This window comes from Bos taurus, chromosome 17 (assembly GCF_002263795.3).
Source record: "Bos taurus isolate L1 Dominette 01449 registration number 42190680 breed Hereford chromosome 17, ARS-UCD2.0, whole genome shotgun sequence".
Taxonomy (NCBI): Eukaryota; Metazoa; Chordata; class Mammalia; order Artiodactyla; family Bovidae; genus Bos; species Bos taurus.
In genome coordinates, this window is record NC_037344.1 from 55804233 (window position 1) to 55830847 (window position 26615).

Below are 26615 nucleotides of genomic sequence, written 5' to 3' on the forward strand. Positions count from 1 at the left end.
CTTTCAAATCCTGAAAGATGATGCTGTGAAAGTCCTGCACTCAATATGCCAGCACATTTGGAAAACTCAGCAGTGGCCACAGGACTGGAAAAGGTCAGTTTTCGTTCCAATCCCAAAGAAAGGCAATGCCAAAGAATGCTCAAACTACCGCACAATTGCACTCACCTCACACGCTAGTAAAGTAATGCTCAAAATTCTCCAAGCCAGGCTTCAGCAATACATGAACCGTGAACTTCCTGATGTTCAAGCTGGTTTTAGAAAAGGCAGAGGAACCAGAGATCAAATTGCTAACATCTGCTGGATCATTGAAAAAGCAAGATAGTTCCAGAAAAAACATCTATTTCTGCTTTATTTACTATGCCAAAGCCTTTGACTGTGTGGATCACAATAAACTGGAAAACTCTTCAAGAGATGGGAATACCAGACCACCTGACCTGCCTCTTGAGAAACCTGTATGCAGGTCAGGAAGCAACAGTTAGAACTGGACATAGAACAACAGACTGGTTCCAAATAGGAAAAGGAGTATGTCAAGGCTGTATATTGTCACCCTGCTTATTTAACTTCTATGCAGAGTACATCATGAGAACCACAGGGCTGGAAGAGCACAAGCTGGAATCAAGATTGCTGGGAGAAATATCAATAACCTCAGATATGCAGATGACACCACCCTTATGGCAGAAAGTGAAGAGGAACTAAAAAGCCTCTTGATGAAAGTGAAGGAGGAGAGTGAAAAAGCTGGCTTAAACCTCAACATTCAGAAAACTAAGATCATGGCATCTGGTCCCATCACTTCATGGGAAATACATGGGGAAACAGTGGAAACAGTGTCAGACTATTTTTTGGGGCTCCAAAATCACTGCAGATGGTGACTGCAGCCATGACATTAAAAAGACGCTTACTCCTTGGAAGGAAAGTTATGTCCAACCTAGATAGCATATTGAAAAGCAGAGACATTACTTTGCCAACAAAGGTCCATCTAGTCAAGGCTATGGTTTTTCCAGTGGTCATGTATTGATGTGAGAGTTGGACTGTGAAGAAAGCTGAGCGCCAAAGAATTGATGCTTTTGAACTGTGGTGTTGGAGAAGACTCTTGAGAGTCCCTTGGACTGCAAGGAGATCCAACCAGTCCATCCTAAAGGAAATCAGTTCTGGGTGTTCACTGGAGGGACTGATGCTGAAGCTGAAACTCCAATACTTTGGCCACCTCATGCGAAGAGTTGACTCAATGGAAGACTCTGATGCTGGGAGGGATGGGGCAGGAGGAGAAGGGGATGACAGAGGATGAGATGGCTGGATGGCATCACTGACTTGGACATAAGTTTGAGTGAACTCCGGGAGTTGGTGATGGACAGGGAGGCCTGGTGTGCTGTGATTTATGGGGTCACAAAGAGTCGGACATGACTGAGGGACTGAACTGAACTGACTGATGAAACAAAGACTCACAGACAAAGAGAACAGGTTGCCAAGGGGGTGGTGGTTGGGGGAGAGATGGGGTGGGATTTTGGGGTTAGCACATGTAAGCTTTTATATACAAAATGGATAAATAGCAAGGTCCTACTGCAAAGAGGACCTATGATAAGCCATATGGAAAAGAATATTTTAAAAGAATGTACATATATATAAATATATATAACTGAGTCACTGTGCTGAACAGCAGAAATTAACATAACATTTTAAATCAACTATATTTCAATTTAAAAAAGAAGATATTCTCTCATGTTACCCTTTGTAAGTCACACCCTTTCTCATGTCCAAGTCTGCTGTCCTTTAATTTAGGTTTGTGGCATTTGGATATTGCCCAGAGTTCACTTTCAAGCTGTGACACTTCCTCATAATTTCATAAACCAAGTACCTTCACTTTAAGGTGCTAAATAGCAATTTGCTGTCTCCGTTCACCATGCAAAGTACATTAAAAAGAAAGACCTTTAGATTCTTTCCAGCTCTTATCTTCCATTGTGAGTCAAATGAATATTTGTCAGCATGTAGAAAAAATGGTTGTCCTCAAATATTTTATAAGGCCTCAAGAGTCCCCAGCGGTGGTTCTTCCCTTTTCTGTGAGGCTGGGCTTATGCTGGCAAAATGTAACAGTCATCACAAAAGCTAAAAAGAGCTTTCAGGTCTTGGTCAGCTGCCTTGACCAGCAAAGGTCATGCTTGGGAACAGAAAAGTGGCCAAGTTCCTTTCTCTAGTAGTAAATACTAGTGACGTCATGCTCACGGCATCTGGTAATTTCAAGCTTGTTTATACGTCCTTTCCCTGGATGGACACATGATATGCAAATACTCTGGCAGGAAAGTTGTTTGGGAGCCAGAAATGAGGATGATTGTCTGAAAGTTGTTTGGGAGCCAGAAACGAGGATGATTGTCTCTATGCCCAACTGCAAGAAGGCTGCAGCAGGGACCAACATGACTATGCTGTGAGGCCACGCAGCCAAGCCTCCTGGCCATCCGTCAGAAGGTACAGGTAACTGCTGGAAGCCACATTTCCAAGGAGACACCCAGAAAAATTCCGCAAATTTAAATAACTGGCATTGAACACCAATGGGTCCAATGTTCTGGGACTTTGTGACACTTTATATCAATGACAAAGTTAATCTCTTGTCCCGAGCCAGGAAAATATGGAGAGTACTTTGTCCATTCCCTCTAGTCTTTAGAGCAGAGCTCTTACTGCATCCCACATGATACTGGATGAGACAGCATCACCTATGGGGTGGCTGCCAGGTGAAGATCTGAGATGAAACTGTCTAAATGGATATGTTTAACGTTCTTTATACTGGTACCCATACCTTAGAATCACCTATGTCCCCAAAATGCCCATGAAAATTCCTGTGCCCAAGCTCCACCCCAGATCAAATGAATTAGGATCTGTGGGGATGAGACTCCAGCATTGGTATTTTTTGAACAGCTTCTCAGGTCATTCTGAGAAGAGTTGAGAACCACTGTCCTGGATGGACAGCCATTCATTCCTTCATCCAGTCATTCACTCATTCAAAACTATTTATTAACCATCAACTGTGTGCCAGGCACTGTTTCCTGCCCACATGGAGCTGACATTTTGGTAAAGACTAAAAATAAAATACTTAAACATGTAATTTTCTTGGGCTCCAAAATCACTGTGGATGGTGACCGCAGCCACAAAATTAAAAGATGCTTTTTCCTTGAAGGAAAAGCTATGATAAACCTATACAATGTATTAAAAAGCAGAGAAATCACCCTGCCAACAAAGGTCTGTATAGTCTAAGTTACAGTTTTTCCAGTAGTCATGTATGGATGTGAGAGTTAGACCATAAAGAAGGCTGAGCACCAAAGAATTGATGCTTTAGAACTGGGGTGCTGGAGAAGACTCTTGAGAGTCCCTTGGACAGCAAGGAGATCCAACCAGTCAATCCCAAAGGAAATCAATCCTGAATATTCATCAGAAGGACTGATGCTGAAGTTCCAATCACTGGCCGATGTATTGGATGTGGAGAGCTGACACAATGGAAAAGACCCTGATGCTGGGAAAGATTGAGGGCAGGAGGAGAAGCGGGTGACAGAGGATGAGATAGTTGGATGGCATCATCGACTCAATGGACATGAGTTTGTGCAAACTCTGGGAGATAATGAAGGACAGGGAAGCCTGGTGTACTGCAATCCAGGGGTCCCAGAGAGTCAGGCACGACTAAGTGACTGAACAACAACAAAACATGCAAGTAAACAAGAATACAGAATATTACTAAGGTAAGAAAAATGGGATGGTGGGAGGAAGCTCTCCCTCAAGTGGTGGCAGGTGGCAAGACCAGAAGACCTGAGAAGGAGCCAGATCTGCAAAAAGGGGAAGAAGATGCCCAGCAGAGAGAACGGCAAATGTGAGAGGGAAATAATTCTTTTGCTCAAGGTACTAAAGAAAATCCAATGTGACTGTAGGCATGAAAAGTTGGGGAGGGGAGAAAGGAAGGGGAATATGAGATACGGTTGGAGGTGAAGCCAGGGACTATGTTATAATAATGAACGTTATAATAATAATATATAGTTATTATTCATATATTTGTATTTTATCATTTATATATTTATAAAATAATAGTTATTATAACTATAGTTATAGTAATGAATTATCATGCTAAAATAAATTAGTTAATATAAATAAAATAGTTAATTCTATTAAAATAAATAGCTAAAATAAAACAGTTAATATTTATGGAATGCCTATACTGTGCCAGGCCCTGACCTCATCACCTTCTGTGTACCATATAATTTCATCTTCACAATAAGTTGTCAAAGTTTAGATTCCATCCAGGCTGAGATGTGCAGAAGTCACACTTTCTCAGTAGCTCCCCTGGCTTAATTTTTGAGAGCTTTCTTAGCAATACCAACTCCATTTTGATCATCATTTTCTGGAGCCCTGAAGGAAACAGACCAGGGCTGAGTCAGAACCTAGGTCAGGGGACTTACTTAGGATGGGGTGACCTGAGAAGGCGGCCCTGAGGAAGTTGACATGTAAGCTGAGACAGGAAGAATGAGCAGTCACTGGCCACATGAGACAGACAGAGGAGAGGGCTCCAAGCAGAGGAAATGACCTAGACGAGGATGCGGGCCAGGAAAGGCGGGGGGGGGCGGGCAGGGTAGGGGGAGGTGAACAGAGAGGAGGGCTTCTGGAGAACCTTGTCCGGGGCCAGACCTTGAAGGCCACGGAAGGCCACAAAGTCTATCTCTTGGAAGGCAAGGGGCGTCAATGATGGGGGGCCACTCAGGGGCTTCTGGTCCCATCCCCCACACGTGATTTATGCCCTCTGATCACAGACCACTATCAGACATCAGGAACTTTCCAGAAGAGCAACTTCCCACTAAGGCGTCAGTGTGACAGCTAAGGCTCCACTTGGTTACCAGTCCCAGGTAACAGAAATGTACCTTCTATGCTGTACCAAGGAAGAAGGGGACTTAGCAGCAGCACTTTTGATTTTTACTGAGGTCTTTTTTTCTTAATGCTGGGAAAAATCACGAACGAGAAAAGTTGGGCAAGGGAATGGGAACCCTACCGAAGTGTATTTAATAGCTCATTTGTTTTCATCTCCCTGCTGTTCCAGAAACTCTGGATACTTATCAAGCCCTTACCCTAAAATAATTCATGTCAGTCCATCCTTTCTGGAAAAGATATTTCCTTTTCTGTGTCAGAATCAATCGTAACTCCTGCCAGACCACTTTAACAACCTTGTGGCTTTTGCCTTTACAAGCCCCTGAGTCTTTTTCTCTTCCCTGGAACACTCTTCGGTTTCATCTGAATCTGTGTCTCCTGAATTGCAGTTCCTAACATCACAATGAATTCCTTTCTTATTAATACACAGTTCTTGGTGTGGCTCAGGGTTACTCACTCTGTTGCTTACGGACGTGTCGAGTATTTGTAACCGTGACCTCCATGAGGGCAGACATCACGTCTCTCTTTACTCACCCCTCCATTTCAAGTGCCTAATGGAGGACACTTAGTACTCCTTTAATTCCCTTTGATGGGGTCAAAAAACCAAACAACTCCACCAGCAAAGCAGAACAGACACCAAAACAAAACAATCGACCGGCATGATTTTCTGACCAACCAAGGCAACCTGTTATTTTGGTGTTCGCAGAACAAAGGGTAAACTGAGTCATCTAACTTCGCATGTCAGAGTTCTGAAGGGTGGGCTTCTGCCCTAGAATGTCAGACACAGGTTTGCTGTCTGAATGACCAGAAGAAGGAATTTTCAGCTTGAGGTCAACACCTGTGAAGGAATTTTAGTCCTTTAGCCTTTACTTCATAAGTCAGAGTCACTGACAATTTTTCACTTAAATGGAACCCACCCTCCCAGTATTTGTATGTGTGTATGTAAACCGTGCTCAGCCCGATTCTATTACAGATGTTATACAACAGACAGATGAATATTCAATATGGCAGTAAGTAAGTAAATAAGTAAAAGACTCCTTGGAAGGAAAGTTATGACCAACCTGGACAGCATATTAAAAAGCAGAGACATTACTTTGCCAACAAAAGTCTGTCTAGTAAAAGGCTATGGTTTTTCCAGTGGTCATGTATGGATGTGAGAATTGGACTATAAAGAAAACTGAGCACCGAAGAACTGATGCTTTTGAACTGTGGTGTTGGAGAAGACTCTTGAGAGTCCCTTGGACTGCAAGGAGATCCAATCAGTCCATCCTAAAGGAGATCAGTCCTGGGTGTTCACTGGAAGGACTGATGCTGAAGCTGAAACTCCAGTATTTTGGCCACCTCATGCGAAGAGTTGACTCATTGGAAAAGACCCTGACGCTGGGAAAGATTGAGGGCAGGAGAAGGGGACGACAGAGGATGAGATGGTTGGATGGCATCACCAACTCAATGGACATAAGTCTGAGTAAACTCCGGGAGTTGGTGATGGACAGGGAGGCCTGGCGTGCTGTAGTTCATGGGGTCGACGGGAGTTGGACACGACTGAGCGACTGAACTGAAGTATGTGTTAGTCGCTCAGTCTTGTTCGACTCTTTGTGATCCCATGGACCGTACGTAGCCCACCAGGCTCCTCTGTCCGTGAAATTCTCCAGGCAAGAATACTACAGTGGGATGCCATGAACCCAAAGGAGAATAAAGCTTTGGAGGGATGAATCTGAACCCCCTTTGTAAAATGGGGATGATAGTACCTACAACACAGGTTGCTGGTGGGGCTTTATTGAGATGAGTATAAAAGGGCCCAGCATTATGTCATGCAATTCTGAGAACAATGTAGAGAGGTCTGTATTAACATTCCTGTTGGAGAGGTGGGGAAACCTAGGCCCCAGAGAAGTTAGGTGAAGGAATGGAGTCGACATTAGAATCCAGGAGTTGAGTGCAGAGTCTGGACCCACTAAGCTCCTGCCTTTGAAATCTACTGCCAGCCTAGGGTTCAAATGGCAAACTAAAGGAAAGAGAGGCTACAAGCGAAAAAAAGGAAGGGTTTCCCTAAAAACTTTGGAAAACACAGTTCCCTGCAACAAGGTTCACAAAGCAAGTGAAAGAAGCAAGGCCCAGACTACCCACCAAAGAGGAGAAAATATTTTCAAGTTAGAGATCTGATAAGGGACTCATATGCAGAATACACCAAGAACTCTTACAACTCAGCAATAAAAGGACAATTAACAACGGGCAAAGAATGTGAATAAACAGTTCTCCAAATAAGATATACAAATAGCCAATAAGCACAAGAAAAGATGCTCAGTCTCATTAGTCTTTAGGGAAACGGATCTGCAAATCTGAATCACAACAAGATACCTACTAGGATGGCCAGAACGGTGAGGACAGGCAGTGGCAAGTATTACTGAGAATGCAGAGAAACTGGAACCTTCAGACACTGCTGGTGTAAAGGAAAGTGATGCCATGGCTTTAGAAACAGGCTGGCAGATTCTTAAAAAGTTAAACAGAATTACTATACAACCCAGCAATTCCACTCTTAGGTATACACCCAAGAAAATGGAAAGCCTATGTTCACATAAAAGCTGTACGTGAATATTCATAGCAGCATTATTCACAATAGCCTCCAGAACGGAATGAACACAAATGTTCAACAACAAAGTGAATTAAAACCCAAAATGTGGTATATTCATACAACAGAATATTATTCAGTATTAAGAAGAAGGAAGTGCTGACATAAGCTACAATGTGGATGAACCTTGAAAACACTGCACTAAGAGAGAAGCTGCTAGGGCCCAGGGCAGGTCACCCTAAAACATGCTTTAATGGCATAATGATGATTTTTTAATTAAAGTTACTAAAGAAATGGTCAATGCAAGAGGGACCCTTTGACCTTCCTTTCTGTCTCCCTGTAAGCAGGAAATAAATCTCTCAAGTGAAAGGTGCAGGCTCTCCATTTGGAGGTACAAAGACCCCCTTATTGACAGATACAGGGAATTCAGGCTGAGAAGCTTGTATAAACAAACTTTGTTACTTTTAAAATTTACCACCCAGGCCAAAATGCTGTTCAGATTCTCATTAACTAAGCACCCACAACTATGGTTTCATTGTCCTGCTGCGTTCTCACAAATTTACTGTTTGTCTGATATAAAAGCTGCCTGCTTTGGCCACTTCTTTGGTTCCCCTTCTAAAGACCTCTGTGCGCACAAATGAAAATTTGTCTCTTTTTAATCTGTCTTGTGTCAAATTTTATTATTAGGCGAGCCACAAGAACTCAAGAGGGATAAAGGGGGAAATTTTCCCCTTCCTGACAAAGCCAAACACGAAAGATCACAAATTGTATGATTCCATATATGTGAAATAACCACAATAACTGATCAGTTCAGTTCAGTCGCTCAGTTGTGTCTGACTCTGTGACCCCATGGACTGCAGCACGCCAGGCCTCCCTGTCCATCACCAACTCCCGGAGTTTACCCAAACTCATGTCCATCGAGTTGGTGATGCTATCAAACCATCTCATACTCTGTTGTCCCCTTCTCCTCCTGCCTTCAATCTTTCCCAGCATCAGGGTCTTTTCAAATGAGTCAGTTCTTTGTACCAGGTGGCCAAAGTTTTCGAGTTTCAGCTTCAACATCAGACCTTCCAATGAACACCCAGGACTGATCTCCTTTAGGACGGACTGGTTGGATCTCCTTGCTGTCCAAGGGACTCTCAAGAGTCTTCTCCAACACCATAGTTCAAAAGCATCAATTCTTCATTGCTCACCTTTCTATATAGTCCAACTCTCACATCCATACATGACCACTGGAAAAACCATAGCCTCGACTAGACGAACCTTTGTTGGCAAAGTAATATCTCTGCTTTTTAATATGCTGTCTAGGTTGGTCATAACTTTCCTTCCAAGGAGTAACTGTCTTTTAATTTCATGGCTGCAGTCACCATCAGCAGTGATTCTGCAGCCCCAAAAAATAAAGTCTGACACTGCTTCCCCATCTATTTGCCATGAAGTGATAGGGCCGGATGCCATGATCTTAGTTTTCTCAACGTTGAGCTTTAAGCCAGCTTTTTCACTCTCCTCTTTCACTTTCATCAAGAAGCTCTTTAGTTCTTCATTTTCTGCCATAAGGGTGGTGTCATCTACATATCTGAGGTTACTGATATTTCTCCCAGCAAGCTTGATTCCAGCGTGTGCTTCATCCAGCCCAGTGTTTCTCATGATGTACTCTGCATAGAAGTTAAATAAGCAGGGTGACAATATACAGCCTTGACGTACTCCTTTCCCTATTTGGAACCAGTCTGTTCTGTGTCCGGTTGTAACTGTTGCTTCCTGACCTGCATACAGATTTCTCAAGAGAAACTGACAGACCCAGAAAATAGATTAGCTGTTGCCAACAATAACTCATAGACTCAGAAAACAGATTAGTGGTTGCCAGGATCTGAGAGGAAAAGGGTTCGGAGAGTGACTGCTAATAGGCGTGGGATTTCTTTTAGGGGTGGTGAGAATTTATTGGAATTAAATAGTGGTGATGATTGTATAACCTTGTGAATACACTAAAATCCACCAAGTTGTACACTATATTGTTTTTAAAGAAACACGACCTAGTGACCGAGCTTTTGTGCATTGAGGGCTCTAGTGGATTGATGACGGGGCTTAGAGAAACTGGTGGGATCTGGCAAGAGATGGTGGTGGGGTTTACAATCAGCATGGGGGTGCCTGGTAGTTATCCTAGAGTCCACTGGAAGCAGAAGCCAGGCTTGCACATGTTAACAGAAGATTCGACTTTCGTGTGAACATGTGAGAAACATCTAAAAATACAGACAGGAATTCTGCAGAGCTGATTTAGCAGGGAGGGATAAAACGCCAGAGAAACCTGGGCTATTGTACATTAATGTAAGCCCCATTTAAATGCACAGGTCATTTACGCCCAGGGAAACTGGGATCCAGACAAAAATAGATCTTAGTTCAGGGACAAAATTAGCTTTGAGTAATTGCTCTAGTTTGCAATGAGAGCTGAAGGAAGAGTAAACCAAGAACTGATGCTAAGTCTGGGAGTGGGGTGGCTTGAGAGCAAAGCAAAGCAATGGTCTGTTAAGAGCTCGCATGTGACATTCCACTGGCTAACAGAGCCTGACCTTACTATTTTGTGGCCTTTTCTGGGGTTCCTTCCCAGGGGAGTTAAATCCATTTTAACTGGATGACACAGATGTCATAGCATACGTCCCTGGAACACACAAAGCTTATTCCACCCCAGGGCCTTTGCACTTCCTGGCTCTGTCCAGGTCTTTATGAGGCTGGCTAGTTTTCATCTTTTTAGCCTTTTCCCATCACCTTTTCTAAAGTAGATTCTCTTCACCACCTGCCCCCACTAATACTCCTCTCATCCTTCCCTGTTTATTCTCTTCACAGTGTCTATCACTCTGAAATGACTTTGTTTATGTGCTAACTTGGTATGGGCTGTCTTCCCCGAATCATACGTTAAGTTGTCAGAGAGCTGAGACCTCGACCGCCTCATCTGACAAGCAAGGGACAGCTGTGGTTGTCCTGTGGTTCTCATGGAGACTGGATAACCTGTCCAATTTAGGGGCAGAGTAGATCCCTTTGACTGTGGATTTGAAGTGACATGCTCCAAACAACTTGTCTGTTTTCTGTGTCTTATTTCCTAACTGGTTCAGAATTCTCAAGGACAAGAACAGTGTTCACTGAGAACCTATTAGCTTAGAGATGTCCAGAACGTCAGCTGTATAAAGCTAGCGTGTATCTACATGGTCACCTTTGTGTCTGGCACATAGTAAGTGTGAATGAATGAACTGTGAGGATCCCTGCCTGCTGCGTTCTACCTTTGAGAAGCCGTGGCTGAAATTTTCCCAGGTCCTATGGCTCCTTCTCTGAGGGTGTCAAACACACTCAAGTGATGCTTCTTTGTGTTGACTTGAAGCTCTACTCCCTCATCTTCTCCCAGATTTTCTCTTTGAACTTCAGAGCTAACTGCCATGCATCCGGCTTCCTGCTGTGGAGGCAGAGGCGAGGAACAGCCAGAAACAGAGGAGAAGGCTGGTGGCCCAAGCTGCCTCTGTTTTTGGCCATGCAGATAATCTATCTGCCACATTCCTACCTCCTGTTTTCATTCTAATTGATAATGGATCTTAGACTTTGCCACAATCAAACACAAATGTGGAAGAGATTTTTAGGGGCTTGTGGGGTATCTGAGGGATGGAGCTGTCAGGGGAGTATAATGTCCTTGGTTCTGTCTCATCACAACAAAAACTTGAAGCGATGGATGTTAAAGCCCTCAGCGCGTCACAGCTCTCAGACAGACCATGTTAATAGTTCTCAGACAGATCAGTTTTATTTAGAAAAAAAGGAAAATACATCCTCAAGGCTTGAGGACATGCCGACCCAAAAGACGAGGAGAGAGAGAGTGCGTGTGTGCGCAGGCGAGGGAGAGAGAGAGAGACCCCTGGCCCTTTGGCTCCTCTTTTTATATGTTTTTCCCTCCCCCTAGGCCTGCCCTATGTAAACTGGGCTAGCCAGGAGTGCTGTTTGCTCCTACTGAGGTCCTCACTCGGGTCCTTGGACCTTCCTTTGATCTATTTTCACTGGCTTTTCCCTTCAGTTGTCTTTTAGCCACTGCCATTCTGAACTCCTGTTTCCTATTCTAACTACCTAACAGAGCCATCCTCTCTGGTGTCTGCTATTTCCTTCTCTTGATAGATCCTTACTGAAGAGACAGTGTGGAAAAATATTACAGATCACATGTTCTTCAAAAGCATGAATGACTCATCTCAGGAGCACCAGGTGCCCTCACTACATGGGTAAGAGAACAAACAGGTGGACTTAGCTATGGAAACCAGTATGGAGGTTCTTGAAAAAGTTAAGAACAGGACTACTACATGAGGGCTTTCCTGGTGGCTCAGTGGTGAAGAGTCCACCTGCTAATGCAGGAGACATGGGTTCTACCCCTGGTCCAGGAAGATCCCATATGCCTTGGCGCAACTAAGCCTGTGTGCCACAACTACTGAGCCTATGCTCGAGAGCCGGGAAACTGCCGCTACTGAACCTGCGCGCCACAGCCGCTGACGCCTATGCACCCTAGAGCCTGTGCTCCACAGCAAGGGATGCTGCCACTATGAGAAGCCTGCACACTGCAACTAGACAGTGGCCTCGGCTTGCCACAACTAGAGAAAAGCCCGTGCAGCAGTGAAAAGCCAGCACAGCTAAAAATGAATGAAGAAAGAAAAGTATTTATCAAATAAATAAATAAAAACGTTAAAACATTCTGTATCACCCTGGTAGCTCAGCTGGTAAAGAATTTGCCTACAATGCAGGAGATCCTGGTTCGACCCCTGGATTGGGAAGATCCCCTGGAGGAGGGCATGGCAACCCACTCCAATATTTTTGCCTGGAGAATCCCCATGGACAGTGGGGCCTGGTGGGCTACAGTCCATGGGGTAGCAGAGTCAGACATGACTGAGCAACTAAGCGCAACACAGCACAGCACAGCATACTTGGAAAAAGAACCACTACCTGATACAACAATTCCACTTGTGGGTATATATCCAAAGGGAATGGAAACAGGATCCTGAAGAGACAGCTGCACTCTCATCTTTATAGCAGCGCTAGTCACAAAAGCTTCTCCAAAGGACTTCCCTGGTGGCTCAGACGGTAAAGCGTCTGTCTACAATGCGGGAGACCTGGGTTCAATCCCTGGGTTAGGAAGATCCCCTGGAGAAGGAAATGGCAATCCACTCCAGTACTACTGCCTGGAAAATCCCATGGACAGAGGAACCTGGTAGGCTACAGTCCTTGGGGTCACAAAGAGTCAGACACGACTGAGTGACTTCACTTTCACTTTAGTCACAAAAGCCAAGATACAGAAGCAACCTAAGAGACCATCAACTGATGAATGGATAAAAAAGATGTGGTACATAAACACATACAATGAACACTATTTGCCCCGAGAAAGAAGGAAATCCTGCCATTTGCAACAATACAGATGGTCCTTGAGGGCATTATGCTAAGTGAGATAAGTCAGGCAAAGAAAGACAAATACTTTATGATATCTCTTACATGTGGAATCTAAAAAAGGCAAAGTCACAAAAACAGAGGGTAGAGTGGTGGTTACTAGGGGCTGGGAGTTGGGGAACAGGAGAGACGTTAAGTGTACAAACTTGCAACTGGTAGACCAGTAAGTCCTGGGGACCTAATCACAGCATAGAGATTATAGACAATATCATAGTGTAAACATCAAACTCTTAAATATCTAAGATTTAAGAGACCAGATGTTAATTATTCCCACCATGAGAAAAGAAAATGATGTGACATTATAGAGGTGTTAACTAATGGTACAATGGCATCATATTGCAATATAGAAATGTATCATATCAGAGTAATGTACACTTCAAACTTCCACAAAATTACACACCAACTAGATCTCAAAAATTTTTTTTCAAGTAGGCATATGTTAGTGGAGGTGAGCTTTTGCTTAGGTAAAAACCCAGTAAAAATCAGAACCAAAATAACTAAACTGCTGATATTTTCCAATCATTTCCTTTGGGCAGGAACTGTGCTAAGTTCTCTATCCTTAGAAATTCTCAAGACTAGAACACATCAGAATAAAAAAACATTTGTCTTAAGTGTACGATGGAGCTGACAGTTTCAGCTTTATAGGAACAAATGATTTAGAAGTAGAACCACCTTTCAAGGTGGAAAAGAATTCACTTATTTACTATCACTCCTTCCGTCTTCTTGCTAAAGATTTGCAGTATCTTTAGGAAAATCCTTATTTCAGACTAGAAATAAGATCTAAACATTTATTATAGAAAAACTGGAAAAAGAGTAAAAACTTATTATAGTAAAATCTGAAGTTATAATAGCCAAAGGTTACCAAGATTTACCAAGTATCCTGCAAATATTAGGGCTTCCCTGGTGGCTCAAGATGGTCAAGAATCTGGGGAAGGGAGGTAGGAGGGGGTTCCGGATGGGGAACACATGTACACCCATGGCTGATTCATGTCAATGTATGGCAAAAACCAGTACAATACTGTAAAGTAATTAGCTTCCAATTAAAATAAATTTTAAAAAAATTAAAAAAAAAAAAAAAAGATGGTCAAGAATCTGCCTGCAATGCGGGAGACCTGGGTTGGGAAGATCCCCTGGAGAAGAGATGGCAATCCATTCCAGTATTCTTGCCTGGAGAATCCCATGGACAGAAGGGCCTGGCAGGCTACAGTCCATGGGGTCGCAAAGAGCTGGATACAACTGAGTGACTAAGCACAGAGAACGGATAGGGATAAACAATGTTGTGGTTGTTGCAGGTGAACCGCGAAGGGACACAGCCATATGTATACATGTAGATGTGTGAACACTTTTAATTGATAAAGACAGCATCTTATTGTGTATACTACTTTATAGTCTCCCCCCCTTCATCTTTTACTTTCAACATTCCCCTGTATCATAAAAATTCTTCACAAACATGATTCTAAGAAAATATTCTATGTTTTAAATGAATGTATTATAATTTACTTAGTCACACTCCTCTGTTGGAATCACTATTTATCTCCATCTTCAATTTTTCACATTTAAACCGCAACAGTGACAAATATTAATTAAGCAATTACTCTGAGCCAGGCACCATGATTCATGTTTATTAACTTGCTTTATAATTCATTTCATCACTAATGCTCAGATGAACATCTAATATATAATGTTATGCCTCTCCATTTAATTTTTTTAAATTTTAATCTCTTGGTGAAGCTTTATTTGTATAGATCTTGCTTATTTCCTATGTTTATTTCTGGTATTTAACATTTTATTTGCTATTTGTGACTATGCCAGTATTTTGATCTACTGAGTCACCGATACTGAAATCCTAATTTTAGAATGTGTCTTTTCTTTAAAACATCTATTCCCTCTTTCAAAACCAGCCTCATCTTCACTATCCCTTTATCCCTGGTCCATATTTGGCCAATGCTAAGTAAGTAAGTTTTCTCCCTTTCAGTCTCTCTGCCTCTCTGTTCCTCTCTCCCTCTTCTCTCTCACACACATACACACTCACATACCTGTGCAAACTTAACATCAATGCCTAAACATAATCTGAGATACTTAAACGTCCAGGTGTAACAGTTCACTTTACATAGATCAGTATTGTCTTAGATCCCAGACTCCTAGATAGCAAGTTCTAGGATGGATACGGGCATTCAGTGAACATTTTTAGTAATAATGCTTGTGTTTTCAGAGGACTCTGGAATTTGTTTTGATTTTGCTTGTGTCTAAGTTTTTCTGCCTAAAGGTAGTGCTGGGGATTCAAAGACTAGACTTTCAGATCATAAGGCATGTGTCCTCATCATCGCCATTCATCCATTCAAGATGGTCTATCATCTTCTTGGGCTTCTGGGCTGTTGCTCTTCATAAATATCTTCACAGACAAGTGAATAATTGTCCTTTTGCCTATCGCTAAAATAAAACTAGAGAGAAATTCTGCCAGGCTTGATTGAGAGTATTACACAAATGCTTCTTATATGGATGGGGCAAGTCTATTCAAAGAAAAAGCTCTCAGGACATCAAAGCTGTGTTCCTATCAAAGGGCAAACCTAGCTATCTGATTTTAATGCTTCAAGAGGCCAGACTGTGAACTTTACGGTGGTGATGACCATCAGGTTTCACTTTTGTCCACTAGGGTCACCTTTGCAAGCCTGTTTCTTCATGGATAAGTGGAAATAACAGCTTTCTTGTGTATCTCCCTGGAATTTTGAGAAACAAATACAACTGTATCCATGAGAAAATGCTTTGAGAAGTAAATACTTACGGACAAATGTAATAAGAATAATAATGGCAATACCACAGTGTCAAAATTATCTAGAACAAAGAACAAATGAAATTATCAGAAGAGGGAGGTAACTATAGGGGGTGTTCTTTAGTTTGGGGAATAGAAGGCAAAAGAAACAAGAGAGTCAAGTTTCTGAATTCCATATGTAGGAAAAAAGATAATGAGGGAGGAAGACCATCAGCAAAACTCTGGTTAGTGAGATCCATTACAAATATGTGTTGAGAACAATATAAAAAAATTTAAAAATGAGAACATCTAAACAGATATTTCTTTCATACAAATGGCCAACAGGCACATGAAAAGTTGCTCAACATTGCTAATTACTGTAGAAATGCAAATCAAAACTACAATGAGGTATAATCTCATACCACTCAGAATAGCCATCATCAAAAGGTCTACAAATAATAAATGCTGGAGAGTGTGGAGAAAAGGGAACCCTCTTACACTGTTGGTGGGAACGTAAACTGGTGCAACCACTATGGAGAAGAGTATGGAGGTTCCCTAAAAAATTAAAAATAGAACTACCATATGATCCAGCAACCACACTCCTGGGCATATATCTGGAAAAGATGAAAACTCTAATTCAAAAAGATACACGCACCTCAATGTTCATAGCAGCACTACTTACAACAGCCAAGACATGGAAGAAACCTATATGTCCATCAACAGATGAATGGGTAAAGATGTTGTGTATGTAAACACACACACACAGATGTATAGATACAATGGAATAAAATATTACTGAGCCACAAAAAAGAATGAAATAATGCCATCTGCAGCAGTACGGATGGACCTAGAGATGATCACTCTAGGTATGTGAAGTCAGAGAAAGACCATTTATCACTTATGTGTAGGAGTTTTAAAAAATGATACAAGTGAACTTACATACAAAATAGAAAGAAACTCACAGACATAGAAAACAAACTTACTTACAGCTACGAAAGGGGAAAAAGACAAAAATTGGGAATCTGGGTTTAACAGATGCACACTACGGTATATAATACACAGAAGAACTATACAAAAAAGATCTTCATGACCCAGATAACCTGAAATGTGAAGTTAAGTTAGCCTTAGGAAGCATCACTACAAAGCTAGTGGAAGTGACAGAATTTCAGTTGAGCTATTTCAAATTCTAAAAGATGATGTGAAAATGCTGCACTCAATATGCCAGCAAATTTGGAAAACTCAGCAGTGGCCACAGGACTAGAAAAGGTCAGTTTTCATTCCAATCCCAAAGAAAGGCAATGCCAAAGAATGTTCAAATTACCACACAATTGCACCTATCTCACATACTAGCAAAGTAATGCTTCAAGCCAGACTTCAACAGTAAGTGAACCATGAACTTCCAGATGTTCAAGGTGGATTTAGAAATGGCAGAGGAACCAGAGATCAAATTGCCAACATCCATTGGATCATCAAAAAAGCAAGAGGTCCAGAAAAACATCTATTTCTGCTTTATTGACTACGCCAAAGCCTTTGACTGTGTGGATCACTGAAAACTGTGCAAAACTCTTAAAGAGATGGGAATACCAGACCACCTGGTATTCTAACTGTATGCAGGTCAAGAAGCAACAGTTAGAACTGGGCATGGAACAACAGACTGCTTCCAAATCGCTAAAGGAGTACGTCAAGGCTGTATATTGTCACCCTGCTTATTTAACTTACATGCAGAGTACATCACACGAAATGCCAGGCAGGATGAAGTACAAGCTGGAATCAAGATTGCCAGGAGAAATATCAATAACCTCAGATACACAGATGACACCATCCTTATGGCAGAAAGTGAAGAAGAACTAAAGAGCTTGATGAAAGTGAAAGAGAGTGAAAAAGTTGGCTTAAAACACAACATTCAGAAAACTAAGATCATGGCATCTGGTCCCATCAATTCATGGCAAACAGATGGGGAAACAATGGAAACAGTGAGAGATTTTATTTTCTTGGGCTCCAAAATCACTGCAGATGGTGACTGCAGCCATGAAATTAAAAGACTTGCTTGCTCCTTGGAAGAAAAGCTATGATCAACCTGGACAGCGTATTAAAAAGCAGAGACATTACTTTGCCGACAAAGGTCCATCTAGTCAAGGCTATGGTTTCTCCAGTAGTCATGTATGGATGTGAGAGTTGGACTATAAAGAAAGCTGAGCACCAAAGAATTGATGCTTTTGAATTGTGGTGTTGGAGAAGACTCTTGAGAATCCCTTGGACTGCAAGGAGATCCAACCAGTCCATTCTGAAGGAGATCAGTCCTGGGATTTCTTTGGAAGGAATGATGCTAAAGCTGCAACTCTAATACTTCGGCCACTTGATGCGAAGAACTGACTCACTGGAAAAGACCCTGATGCTGGGAAAGATTGAAGGCGGGAGAAGAAGAGGATGACAGAGGATGAGATGGTTGGATGGCATCACCGACTTGATGGACATGAGTTTGAGTAAACTCCGGGAGGCGGTGATGGATAGGGAGGCCTGGTGTGCTGCAGTCCATCGGTCGTAAAGAGTCAGACACGACTGAGCGACTGAACTGAACTATATATAACAAAGACCTATGATATTGTACAAGGAACTATATTCAACATCTTGTAATAATCTACAATGGAAAAAAGTCTGAGAAAGAATATATACATACATACACAGACACACACATATATACACACAAACATAAAACTGAATCACTTTTGCTGTATACCTGAAACTTTATTTATACCTCAATAAAAAAAAATAAAAGGACAAGATCTGATCAGGAAAAAAAAAAAAACCAATTTTGCTGGGAAAAAGGTGGAGAGGTGGGTCTCTAGACAAGAACATTAGTGAGGGAACATTATTCTTGTTCTATCAACAGTGGGTCAACTCATTAAAAGGAGAACCAATGTATCACTAAGAACAGTATTTTTGTGTTCTGTGGTATATTAGCCTTAAAATCAAAAGATGCTTAGCAACATGCTTAGTAAATGCACCATGCTACATTTTTCTGACCAAGAGCCACAAGAAACAGTGGTTGGTCAAAGGTTTCAGGAGACTCCCAAGGAAAGGAAACAGTACGCTTTTGCTTAACTTAGTATTTGTGTTCTCAATCCACCCCTCCCATATTCCTTACTTCTTTTTAAAAAATAAACTTGTTAATATTGGGCAGAACCGATTATTTGAGAAGAGTGGATTTAGAAAATCTGGTTTAATTCTTGAACTTGCAAAAATGGAAACTTCAGGTGTATTCAGGTTCCTGCACTGAAAGCATCATACTTCTGGAAAAGCAGCTTTGAATGGAAGAAGATCAGTTGAGAGCAGAAACCAATTTCCAAAGGTGGATCCATTGGCCTGTGGTCTGGGGATGTTGGTGGGTGCCAGACGAGCCAGGAAAACTATCCTTGGGAAGCAAGCCGTGGCTAACTTCTCAGCAACCCCTGGCATTAGCCTGACTTTCCTGGATGTTTTTCAAAAAAGTTTTGGCAGAAATGCAGAACACAGAGGGGAAGGGAAGGCAATCCTCAGAGATAAAGGTAGAAACACATTTAGGCCTCTGGGGCCATTCATTCATTCATTCATCCATCCATCCATCCATTCATCAAACATACGTTACTTACTAACCACGTGCTCAGCATTATGCTAAGTGCTGTGGCCAATAGTGCAGCTTCAAGAGGCTCACAGACACAAACTGGTGCAAAGAAGGAAAAGTACCCTGAGAGAAATCTATTCAAATTGTAGGCTGAGGGTGAGGGCAAGAGGGTAATCAAGAAGGACTTCACAAAGGAGGCGGTTTTTCGGCTGAACTTTGAAAGAGGAGTGAAACCTGCATTTTAACAAGCACCTCAAGTGGTTAAATTTTGAAAAGCACTGTTCTAGGATATGAGTCCTCCTACCTGGCCTTCTCTTGAAGACTATTTAAAGGTGTCTTCCAAAGTCACCATTAAAATTCATTATAAATCAGATGCAGTTTGCTTATAAATTCATGATAAACTGCACCTCAGCCATGGCATGTTTCACCAACTATTTTAACAGCTGCTGTTTTGTTACCTAGGCAATGTTTAACAACTCTAGGAGGGACTTTTTTTTTTTTTAACAATAACAAAAAACACCTTTACTATGTAAATTTTCAAGCATATTAAAAATCAACAGAACAATACAACACATCTACCCAGCTTTAACAACCACCCATTAGTGGCCAATCTTGTTTTTGTTATAAGAAAGTCATTATAAAATTTTATCAGTAAATTAAAGTGACATTCAAAATGTGTTTTCTTTTCTAGGAACACACAGATTAACATCTTGTACCTCTAATAATCTAGGACTTACTAGATTGAAAGGATCTATTGAAAGGACCCCAATAGCAGTTTAAAATCTATATTCCCAAATTCCAAATGTCAGTGGCCACCCTCTGCCACATACTGGGGAAACTTGTGAAAGTAGCCATCAAGGCAGGGGTTGCCTGGGCCATGTGCATATTGTCATCTGAAACCATCTTAACACTCTTCAGAGCTTCAAGTGGAGGAAATCGTAAGGAATAAGTCCCAAGTATCCATAATATTGATATTCTACTTCTTAGCTGACAATAATGTAGAAAGAGCCACAGAAAGAAGACAGAAATCAACTGAGGACCCAAAGAACTATAATACTTAGAGTTTCAACTTACAAGCGATGGCAAGCATCCTGGGTAAGCTACCTGAACCAGGATCTGTTATTTCCAAACTCTGCCTTGATCACTGAAAACAAACAAACAAAACCCCCAAACCCCACACAAGTAATAGCTCTCTTCTGAACCTATGAAAATCCAGTTGAAACCCAGTTTCGACGGACAAGCCCTGGTGGAGCCTGGGTTAGATAGAAAGAATATCCAGTTTGGTCTGTCTTTCATTCTGTGGATATTTACTTTCTTTTTGACCACAGACTTTGTCTTCTAGAGCAGGTGTGGTCAGGTTCTGGGCAGGGCTGTGCCTTACTGTGTCAGCCCATGACCAGATCATGGATTTTGACAATGGCTTCAGATCGATCATCCCTTATCAACTGCATCTTCTACTGGTTTATGAAACCTGCTGCCTTGTTTTGAGGATTTCTCTTTGCCTTTTTTGGGTGTGTTGGAGCTGTTTCCTTGATCTGTTGTCTTTATGTTCCCTGATTTACTTCCTTGTATTAGGGGAGCACATCCTCCCATAGCTTTCTAAGAAAAGGTATATGTCGGATTTCTTTTTGAGATCTTGAATGGCTGTAATTAATGTTTACCATTAGATCACAGCAGTTATTTATTCCAGTGACACATTTACTTGTCATTGCTTTTATTTTTTAATCAAATTCACTAGTCTCAATAAAAACAGAAAAAGCTACTGGAACAGGTAATGGCTTGTATCCCTAAAATATATGCATACTTCATCTTTAATACTAAATTCTAGCTGTGTTTTAGGTAATGCCACAAAATCATTTAAATTTTACTATTTAATTTCCACAACAGTACCTGACTTGGTACCCTCGCAACCCTTGTTTTACAGGATTAAGAAATCAAGCCTCAGAAAGGCTGAAACAGTTGCATGAGGTTACAGATGTAGCAAAAAGCACAAAAGGCTTTGAACCTCACTGTTTGGTACCTGGACAGACTCTGTGGGTGTGAGGAAGAAATTCTGTTGAAAGAAGGTTTATAATTCACCTAATTAAAATTCATTGGCTATTATATATTCATACTTAGAGTGACCAAATTGACTCACCTATGCAAAAGACTTTATCATATCATAAAAATGGAAACTTGGCATGGACTTGCTTTCGGTCTCTTGAGCCAGGTAGCAAATTCCAGCTACAAAACTAATATTAATAGATGGAGATCTCAACCGAAATTTGCCAACACTCTTGCAAGTTTTTTCTTGCAGATCTAGGAGGGGAGAGACCTTGCTGATCTTATTTATCACTTAATAAAGGTAAAGGAGTATACCAATGCCTGGAGTGTTAGTTGCTCAGTTGTGTCAAACTCCTTGCAACCTCATGGACTGTAGCCTGCCAGGGTCCTCTGTCCATGGAATTCTCTAGCTAAGAATACTGGAGTAGCCATTCCCTTTCCAGGGGCTCTTCCTGACCCAGGGATTGAACCCACATCTCCTACATTGCAGGCAGATTCTTTACCTTCTGAGAAACCAGGAAAGCCCAGGGAAGTGTGGAAGAGCCTGGCATTTAGTAACAGTGCTCAACAAATATTTGTTGAATGAACAACCAATCTTTCTCCAGGGTAAAAGTCATATGGACAGTCTCCACATTCCATCTTTCATATGGAATAAACAGATAGCCTGGAATGGGCGGGAGTACAATGAATGAGATCTTAAAACCACTCCGGGCTCTACTTCCCAAGTCGTGTACCCCATCTGTATGGAAGAGGAGTGCTATTTTCAAATCCACACGTGTAATATGGGATAGCAGTGATCCAGCCTGCAGGAAGTTCATGAGATATGTGTCCCTGAAACTGAGTATAGGTTTAAGTGTACTTTTTTTTTATATATATATTTTTTTTTTATGTGGACCACTTTTAAAGTCTTTATTGAATATGCTACAAGACTGCTTCTGTTTCATGTTTTGATTTTTTTGGCTCTGAGGCTCCCTGACCAGGGATGGAAACTGCACCCCCTACAGTGGAAGGTGAAACCACGGGGACCACCAGGGAAGTCCCTAAATGCACCTTCAACAAATAGACGTTAATACTTGGGGAAGCAAAGACTTCCATGTCCCTGCCTCTGGCAATGCTTGACCCACCAATGTTCTGACATGACAAGCCATACCAATTCTCTTCAGTGGTGAACTCCTCACAACCCCCAGGACTCCCTTAGTTCTGCCCGGGATGGTGGAAAGACCACAGGTGCCAACAGCCTGAAGAACACTCTTCTCAAATGTGTATTTTTCAAAGAGGCTTTATGATTCCCTAGCACCTACTTCAACTTTGTAATTTGACAGAAGGCTTTTCAGACTTGATTTAATAAATAAAGATATTGATTGTTTTGAGATTCCTGGCTCTTTTTACAGTTCTGGGAATGAATTATATTGAGCCTTGTCAATATTTATGTCAGTTTGCATTATCTCCCTGTGTTTCTTGACTGGAGTGCTATTGATGTTTGGGGTGGGTCAGTTCTTCATTGGGAGAACAGTCTCTAGCATTGCAGGATATTAATATTCTTAGCCCTTCCCCCCAAATGTCTGTAGCGCCCCAAATCACTGATATACAGGCATTTCCCACATAGTTCCAAGCACCTCCAGGGCAATGGCACCACTATTTAGTGCCTCAACTGATCACAAATTACAGATGACTGAGATTTGAAAATAGCCACGATTGAACATCACCAGATTCCCCAGGGAAAGCATACACCTGGCAGTTGGTCAGCCATCCTCCTCCTATGCACCCTTCCGCTTCCTCTTTATCCTTTAGAGTCTTTATTATGAAACCTGTCAAACTGAGTTCTGCACTGTTTCAAAGGGAAAATGCTTCCAGTACCTTAGAGGGAGCACAATTTGGAGAGTGTAGGAAGCTTAGTTTGACGTTAGTTTGACGTTCTGTTTGTTTTCATACATGACATATGATGTTTCCAGGCTCCAAATCTATCCATCTGTCTGACAGTTATTGCCTATATCGAGTGCAACGCTGGTGGCTTAACACACTTTTACTCTCTTTTATCCTTACAACATTTTTGCTGCCTCTTAAAATGCTTTTTATATTCCCACTTTCTAGATGAAGAAGCCAACACTTTAAAAGGGTATACATAAAGCTGATCCACTTCATTGTACAGAATAAACATAACACTATAAAGCAATTATACTTCAGCAAAAAAAAAAGGTATGAAACTTGGCCAGTCAACTTTCTGATTCCAATATCTACTTTCTGACAATAGGATGGTCTCTTGCTGTAAATCTAGTGAAAAAAAGTTTTGCAGAAGGGAATGGAAATAGGAGGGCCAGAAAAAGGTTTCTATTCAAAGCACATAGAAGTCTTATCCCCCAGGACACAGCAAGTGGCATCATTAGCGTCCAACCTGTCACCACCAGCTGGAGCTCCAGCCCATCTCAGATGAATGTGGGATGGGGGGGGGGGGCAGGGGGAGCCTCTGCAGGCACTTTTCTACTTGGCACTCGGAAAGGAGTAAATTGGCTGTTGACTCATTAATAAACCAGGACAGAGTGTGGGCACCAATACCAGTCAATTCTCTGCTACCGCCTAGAGAATTTGGCTGCTACAACCTCCCCTTTCTGCTTTGCTGCAAAAAACCATCCCAGACCGGATATCTCAGAAGAGGAAGGAAGAGAGGAAACTGACTGGTTGGTCCTAAGGAAACTGATACGGTGGTTCCGGGGTTCCAGCACGGATAAAGTAGCAGGAGGAGAGCAGACATTGTGACCCATTAACACCATTCATACATTCATACATTCATTCACTTCATAATACTTATTGGGCATCTACCACCAGCCAGATTTTCTTCTAGGTGAAGCTACACCAACAAAAAAACAACAAACAAATACCCCTGCCCTCATTGAGCTTATATTCTAATGAGGGGACACAGACAATAAGCATATTAATACATGGAATAATATATTACACAGAAATAAGTACTCTGAGCAAAAAATTACAGGGAAGGGAGAACAGAGCTTGTGAGTGTGTGTGTGGGGGTAGGGAGGTTGATTTTAAAAGTGATCAGAGAAGCTCTCAGCAAGTGACATGTGAGTAAAGATCTAAGGGCACCACCATGCTGGGCCCTGTTCCAAGAGGTTCCCACTTTATCTCATTAATACAACAACCCTGAGAAATATGGCTATGATTATCGCAACTTCACAAAGAGGCAGAGGTGAAGAGAGATGCAGTGATTTCTGGAGATCATACAGCTAGTACATGATGGAACTAGGATTTGAACTCAGGCGGTCTGAAGTTCAGTGGCTGAACACTTGAATGTTGGTGCAGACAGCCTACAAATGTGGTATGAGAGGGCAAGCTGTGAGTGCAAATGAGGCCTCTGTGTGCACCTAGGAAGCCAGTACAGTGCCACCCATGGGCAACTGTGGGTGGACTTGCAGGGGGGAAGCGGGTAGAGGCTCTTGATCTTTACGGAGTTTACTGGGACTCTCCTGTCTTCGAGAGTCTGCGGCTGGGAAGCTGGGTCTGGCGAGGTGGGTGGGAGGGGGAGGGAGCTCGCTGCAGGGTTGTCCTGGGCCAGCTGCCCCAGTCAATAAGGTTAGGACCTCACCAGAGCTCCTCGCCCACCGGGGTTCTCACAGAGCTCCTACCTGGGCAGTTGAAGAAGGTAGTGCAAGTGAGCTCAGGAAGTAGCACCAGCTGCTTCTACTGCAGAGAGGCACAGAGTTCGCAGAGGCCAGCAAAAAGGACGAGCTGCACGGAGTGCAGGAGTTCCCCAGTGCATTCCCGGGCCTGGAGGGGCGCCTGGGAGCCTTTGGGGGACGGCAGGAGAGGTGCAGAGAGTCTGACACGACTGAGCGACTGAACTGAAGAGAGGCGCAGGTAGGGTCCTGTGCAGCCAGTGAGAGAGGAACGACTACGTGCTGGGGTAGAAAGAGTAAGAGAGAGGAGAGAGCGGCACAGGGTGCACGGAAGAAATGCCTGGAGAGGGAGCAAGCTCACTGGAATAGAGGGACCAAGAGGTGCGGAAGAGAGTGAAGAAGAGTCAGCTGGCGGAGGCAGAAGCACAAAGGAACTGGTGTCCCAGAGAGGGCTTACTCAAGTGTGGGACCAGGGATCTAGAAGACATTGGGAATCGCTTAGGGACCCTCAGAGAGTGGCCCAGGCGGCGCCCCAGGAGCAGCAAAGACAAGACTATGTGCTAAAAAATACAGACGGTGCTGCCTTTTGAGACCCGGAGCAAGGGAGAGGCAAGGAGGGCGCTGAGTCTGCGCGCTCAGAGAATGGGGTGCGCTGTTGCTGTTAGAGTGGTGCGCTTTGAGGCTCCAGAAAAAAAGGTTGAGAAGAAGTGGATGGGCGCCCAAGAATGTCGGAGGAGGCGGGAGGGAAGCCAGAAAGTCCAAGGAAGAACTTGCTTGGGTTGGAGAGAATGCACAGCACTGCTGGAAGTGGAAAGCTGCCCCGGGGGAGGCTTGGTCAGGGTTCTGAGCACCACCGGAGCACAAATGAGGCGCTGATGGTTGGAGGGAGAGTGCGGAGAGTCTGAGAAAGGTGAGCAGAGGACAGAAAAGCCCCAGTGCCCCGGGCAGTGAAGAAGGGAGCGGTGAAGAGCGGAGAGTGTGAGGAGTCCCCTCGAGGGGGTCCTGCCGCTCGGGTCTTCTGTGCCTGGCTGCTGCGGGTCCTAATTTACTCACCATAATGGAGAAGACTAAAGCCACGATGTTGATAGGGTACGCGGGGCAAAAACACGCGACGATGGCAAGCCACAGGTAGTTTTGGGGCTTGGGCACGTCCTCCTCTGTCTTGTCATCGTCGGTGTTGGCCTCGGGACTGCTATCCAAAGCCCTCTTGAAGTCCGAGCTGGGAGCGTACTGAGACATGGGCGAGGTCGGCGGTGCCGGAAGGCGCAAGAGCGCACGGTCGGCGGCGCGGTCTGGGGCTTTGGCCGCAGGCTCCTGACGAGTCGCTGAAAAGCCAGTGGCTCGGGACTCCCGGGAGACGTAATCTCACCCCTTCTGCGCCTTCCACTTGCACCTGCCTGGGCTCAGGGACCTGGGCCAAGAGCCTCCGGCACCGGAGGGAGGGAGCGAGCCAGCGAGGGCGTGGGGGAGGCAGCGGGGGAGGAGAGAGGGAGCCAGCCAGCCTGAGAAACAGGGGAAAGGCACCCCTTGAGGACACACTCAGGGGCCATCAAGCAGACACAAAGATTTACAGGTTAAGAGTCTTACAGGGAAGGGAAAGGGAAGACCCTTTACATGGCAGACTAACTGACCTACAGGCTGAAGATGACCAGCTCCTCTTTTAAAGCAGTTGAATTTGAGTTCATTCAG

At 43.1% G+C, this 26615-nt stretch overlaps 1 protein-coding gene across 2 annotated transcripts in view; it reads right to left on the reverse strand.

Moving 5' to 3' along the window:
- The window catches only part of TMEM233 (transmembrane protein 233), a 70428-nt gene extending 44200 nt beyond the window's left edge, over positions 1-26228 (reverse strand). For both annotated transcript variants that reach the window (XR_003030032.2, XM_002694503.7), the window contains exon 1: positions 25980-26228. Coding sequence is in view for 1 of the 2 variants with exons in the window: in XM_002694503.7 (XP_002694549.1) it covers positions 25980-26165 (186 nt within the window). In the remaining variant the exon portion in view is untranslated. The remainder of the gene's footprint in view (positions 1-25979) is intronic.
- Between the last annotated feature and the right edge of the window lie 387 nt (positions 26229-26615).